At 35.4% G+C, this 5,650-nt stretch overlaps 1 protein-coding gene across 1 annotated transcript in view; it reads right to left on the bottom strand.

Annotated features, from left to right (window-relative positions):
- Positions 1–4,280, bottom strand: part of gfpt1 (glutamine--fructose-6-phosphate transaminase 1) — a 37,950-nt gene extending 33,670 nt beyond the window's left edge. The window contains exon 1 of the mRNA XM_016473699.1: positions 4,193–4,280. Within this exon, the coding sequence (XP_016329185.1) occupies positions 4,193–4,199 (7 nt within the window). The 5' untranslated portion in view covers positions 4,200–4,280. The remainder of the gene's footprint in view (positions 1–4,192) is intronic.
- Between the last annotated feature and the right edge of the window lie 1,370 nt (positions 4,281–5,650).

Here is a 5,650-nt window from a genome sequence, read left to right as displayed (position 1 = left end):
ACAGAGTCGCAAGATGGACTAGTATCTGTCAATATTAAGCCGCAAAAATACTATGTAAATATGAATCCAGCATGTTCTGCGTGTCTCTGTGTATGTAAATGGCACAGACGAGCGGTTTTGTTTTCTTCACAAAAAAACAAGAGCGTCGCATACAAAGTGTGCGACACTCGCGGTGATTTCAGCTTCTGTCATCTCACTACATGAGGACATAAATACATGAACAACATCTCCAGAACTGCTCTGACTCCCTCTAAGAGTCACTTCATGAGCATTTGACAGTTTCATTGGAGTAAAACTATCTTCATATCATTTACATAGACCTACAGAAACAAGTTCCTCATGGCAACCCGTCAAAATATAAGTTCGGGTTAGCTTAATGAAATTATCAGAAATATATTACACAGATGAAAATGATGCCATTGCAAAGGTAAAAAGAAAATGCCCCTGTAAATCACTTCACCTCATATTAGGAAGGCTAATTTTTGATCAGAATTTTTGATTATTGATCAGAAGGTGCTCCTTATTTTTTTTTAATTAGGAGGACAAGCGCTCTTGATTACAAGAAGAAAAACACTGCTCTTAAACTGGGTGTGTGACAGGTATGGCTGAGGAATGGGGTTTGGCCGAGGAAACATTTTCAGTCAAAATAATTTTTTTTTTGCTTTAACCCCTGACTACTACAACAATTACTACAACTTTTGTTTCAAATAATAAATCACACAATACTCTATTTCTTCCATGTTTTAATTTTAATGGTAAACCCTTTGTTTGCCAAAAAATAAAGAGTTTAACTCTTTAAAATAAAGCGTTTACTGTGGGAGTACTACACTCAACCAACACCAGGAAAGGCAGTTTTTGTCAGAGCCCTTGTTATTCTTAATTTTGACATAAATTTTCATTTTTACACCAGACATATATATCGGTTCAAAATATCGGTTATCGGTCTACTTGATCTTTCATCATCGGTATCGGCATCGGACCTGAAAAACACATATCGGTCGACCCCTACTACCAATGCTATACAAAATACGACATCAGATATAAAAGCTGTTATATCAGTTTTCAAATAGATGAGCCTCAAGGGCCTTAAGGTGACTAACTAATCTAGACAGCAATGTGAAAATGCAACAAGTGAGTTTTGTATCCAAATGCAAAGTCATGTACAGGTTGAGTAATAGGAGTTTTTAAATGGCTGAATGGCTGATACGATAAGACCGGTTACAAAAAAAAAAAGATGACTGATGAATGATGACTCACAGTGGGTGTTATATAAAAAATATTAACCTATGAAACCCCAAAAAAGATTAACTTTACTTAAACTACATGCATTTAGGAACTATTTTCTTGTGAATGATTTAATGCACATTAAATTTTTTGCCCTTGTAATTTTCATTTGAAATAGAACTCAAAACAACAGATTCCTCTCTTATAAATCAACTGCAAAATTGCATTCAGATCAAACAATTTGGGGGAAAAAAAAACAAAAAAACAGTTGGATCACGATATGTGAAAAGATCTGATGCTGCTTCCATTTCTTGAAACGTTCTGAGACTTTAAACTTTGGACAACAAAAACTCAGGTGAGAGAAACTGGAGCTGAAATTTACATACAATTTATATTACATCTGTATTATTAAAAATATCCAACATATTTCAATGTGTAAGTCTTCATCAAGGTTTGATACAAATGCAAGACATCAGCATGTAAGCCTATTCCTTGGAAAACTGCAGCGTCTCTAAAAACAGCACAGCAAACAAACAGTAAAGAAAGCGAAAGATTCACCCTGATGAAGTAGCAGCTAGATAAATAGCCAACAAAAGCAAAGAGTGACGCCTCAGTTCTGATAAGCAAGCCTGGTAAAGCAGACACAACCGGTTTGACATCCTTAAGTAACCACTGAGGGAGGATACGCACTAGAAATATGCCACTCTACACACACATTGCATACTATGGATGCCATTTAGAAAATTAAGAAGCCTAATGGAAAGAAACATCCATCCGTGTGGATATACACAGAGCAGTCAGAACAAAATCAATGATAGGGAGGAAATCAGCTCAGCAAAAACTGTGAACAGTAGGATAAGGAAAGTCTAAATAAAGAAAACGACTGGTTTAAATGTCTGTATCTTCATAGGGGATAAATGCACTCCAAGTACAGCACTATGAAAGGACAGAAACGTCACAGAAGCGCCATTCAGTGGTCTGGCTGTGGGCACTGCATACTGTGTGTGTGTGTGTGTGTGTGGTAGTCAAACAAGGCTCTGCTTTATTAGGCAGATGACTATTTAAAACGAAGGAAGGATGGATATACAATATAGATGAATACATTGTATTCAATACATTGTAAGCAATATAGCTTCATCAGCCCACGTTTTTTTTTTTTTTTTTTTTTTAAAAAAAAAAAAAAAAAAAAAAAAAAACCGAGCCTAAATCCATGAAAAAAATATGTCCTTTAAACATACATGTACCCTAGCGTTCAGCAGTTTGTGGTCGGTTTTATTTATTTATTTTTGAAAGAATCGAGTCTTATGTTCACCAAGACTGAAGAATTTGATAGCAGTAAAAACACCAATATTGTGAAATATTATTACAACTTAAAATAGCTGTTTTCGGTTTTTAATGCATTTTAAAATGTAATCAAAAAGCTGAATTTCCAGCATCATTACTCCAGTCTTCAGTCACATGATCCATCAAAGCTGAATTTTTAGTCTTTTTACTAGTCTCTACTGTCACATGATCCTTCAGAAATCATTCTAATATGCTGATTTGATAAACATTTCTCATTATTATGTAAAAACAATTGTGCAGCTTAATGTTTTTCTGGAAACTGTGATTTCTTGAAGAATCTTTGATGAATAGAAACGTCAAAAGAACAGCATTTATTTGAAATAGAATTGTGTTACATTATTACAGCCATTACTGATAAATGTAATGCATCCTTACTGGAAAAAGAAAATTATTGATTTGTTTCAAAAATAAAAAAAATCTCACCGATCCCAAACTTAGTAGTTTGACGACTTTGCTTTTCCAAAGAACATGAACTATTGATTTAAAAAAAGAGAGCGAGGGACATTAAACGTGTAACAGTACATTTCCCCTTTAGTTACTAAAAAAGTCAATGGATCAAAAATGTAAAATTAGTTTCTCCATTACAGTTTTTTGTTTCTCTGACTCATAGAATTAAATAGGAGTTTGTCGCTGTACCTTTCTTACTTCCGCATACAAAGAAAGCATCCATGCAGTATGCAACTTATATGTACATGACCTTTTAGCGTATGATACACTGAACTCTTATTTCCCCGAAAAGTGCAAGGAAATTCTGTTTTCTATTTCTGACCCTGTTAACACAAATCTAATCCAAAACTCTAGTCTACAGATCAAAAAGAACAATCCCTGCCTTTCGTCAAGGTTGTCTGCAAACTCCTGAATGTCTTGTTTATCTTAAGAAGAGGTCAGACAGATCTAGCTTATCAGAAGAAGAAGAAACCTTTGGGAAAAGAGCTTCCAGCTGGCCATTCTCTCTCACTCTACCAGAGACAAAGGACATCCGAGCCCTTCTCCACAGAGTTGTTAAAAGCACAATGTATTCATCTGTAACATAAGCTGTAGTGTTTCTCTTAGGCGTTGACCACCAAACCAAACCTGAATTCGAGGCGTGCTCATTTGTAAATGAAGTTATGTGACCTGTTCAACTGGAAAAAGAGGCCTGATCATCTCCAGATAATGCAATGCTTGAGGTTTAATTATTAAACACTATGGTGACCAATATGTATCTTGTCTAACAAGATCACACAGTGCGCTAAGAAGCATTAGGATTTCGAGCGACGCATAATCTGTATGGTTTGAATAAAGAATAAAACCAACAAGAACCGTAGACCTTTAACTATAAGAAACATTAAGGTCATAACTATCTAGAACACGTTTTTAGCATCACAACCGCGGTCGCAGATTCAATCTGATGCCCAAACAGCTGTCTAGCGTTAGCTACAGGCAGGCGACGCACTCCTGAGGGGTTTAGGACACAGCCTCTGTCCGATGCTAAATGCTAGTTGACTTTCTCTCCAACGGCTTTTCTGTCTCAGCACTTCAGTCCACGTGCCTTTATTCTATGCCGCGTGTAATTTAAGCAAACGGCTCGTATATTATCAGCGTAAATATGAAATAAAAGCGTAGTTTTGATGGCCATACTCACCACACATGTCTCCGGTAGTGCTGCCAACAGCGGTTTAGTTCCTCGTTCTGAAACGCTGTCATTTAAAAGCCGCCCACAACGTGTGCTATTGGGCGAGAAAACAGCCCGCGCCCTGATCTAGCCCACGCTAATTGGCTGAGACGGCTGTCAGTCCCTTAGTTGCCTGCCAACAGCGTCGGTTCAGACGTGGCACCAGGATGCGAGTCCGCCGTGTCGCGGCCGAGTGATGTCACTCAATTGCATCTTTGATCAAAACTTTAATGAAAATTCTCCCTCTAATTGATAATTCACATTTGTTTTTAGCAAGCTTCTAAAAACGCCCCTTTCAGGTCGAGGTACACGTGTCTTTTTGCCTTTTTTTTTATTTTTTATAAAGTAAACATAAGAATAACTTTTATATTGTTAGTAATATTTTAAGATGAACACTTGCTGTACTGAAGCAACATGATTATCCATACATCATTTTCTTTATTTCTTCTTCTTCTTCGTGTGTGTCTGTGTGTGTGTGTGTGTGTGTGAGTGTGTGTGTGTGTGAGTGAGTGAGTGTGTTAGGCAGTGTAGTCAGTGAGTGGACTTTGTCTTCTTACTGTTTTGAGTGTACTGTTTACATTTGTACTGTTTGCCATATCTTTTCCAGTGTTAAATATTTTGTTGCTATTTTGTATAACTGAATCTGAATTAAAGCGGATAAATACATTTTTAAATTTTGAATAAATTAAATAAATTTTTTGTTATTGTTTTTTTTTTTTTTTTTTTTTTAGAAAATTGTATGCATCAGATAAACAGGCTTTTGAGGAACAAGTTGGCTATTTGTTCATCTCTCAGTCATTATTGTATTGGATTGAATTACATGTATTGCCCCCCACACAATTAAAACTACAGAGCTTTGATATAATCTAAAACTTATTACTGGCAGATATAGAGTGACACCCGATATTTATGCATTTTATGTAGGCTAAGTAGTCTGTACTGTTAAAAATATTGATAATATGAATTAATTTCATCTTTCTCTTTGGCCATATATAAATAACATCTGCACCAAACTGCACAGTTTAGTTTAGTTTGAGCCTCTAAATAAAGCTGATGTGTTTTTACATCTTTGTGTATATGAGCTCCTCTCTATAGAAAAACCCTGATGTATTAAATATGCTACAAAACATAAAACACATTCGAACAACATTACACACCTTTTTCTTTTTATAGATTTCCTTTTATATTTTGTCTAAACTTTAAATAAACTGTTCCATTAAAAATATACTTTTTCTGACTCCGCCTCAGCGAAATGCATAATGCTTTTACCAGTCTGCATAAACACAATAATACAAAAATAAAGTGCAAGAATGGGAATCTACAGCGAATTATATTTTCAAACAAATATGCTTTGTTCAGTTCTCATTTGACCATGGTTTCTAACTTGTTTTAAAATCTAAATATTAGTGTGGTTGGTTAAATTATATA

The sequence above is a fragment of the Sinocyclocheilus anshuiensis genome, unplaced genomic scaffold (assembly GCF_001515605.1).
Source record: "Sinocyclocheilus anshuiensis isolate Anshui unplaced genomic scaffold, SAMN03320099.WGS_v1.1 scaffold112, whole genome shotgun sequence".
NCBI lineage: Eukaryota > Metazoa > Chordata > Actinopteri > Cypriniformes > Cyprinidae > Sinocyclocheilus > Sinocyclocheilus anshuiensis.
The sequence above is the reverse complement of the archived record's forward strand: the minus strand, read 5'-3'. Positions and strand labels throughout refer to the sequence as shown.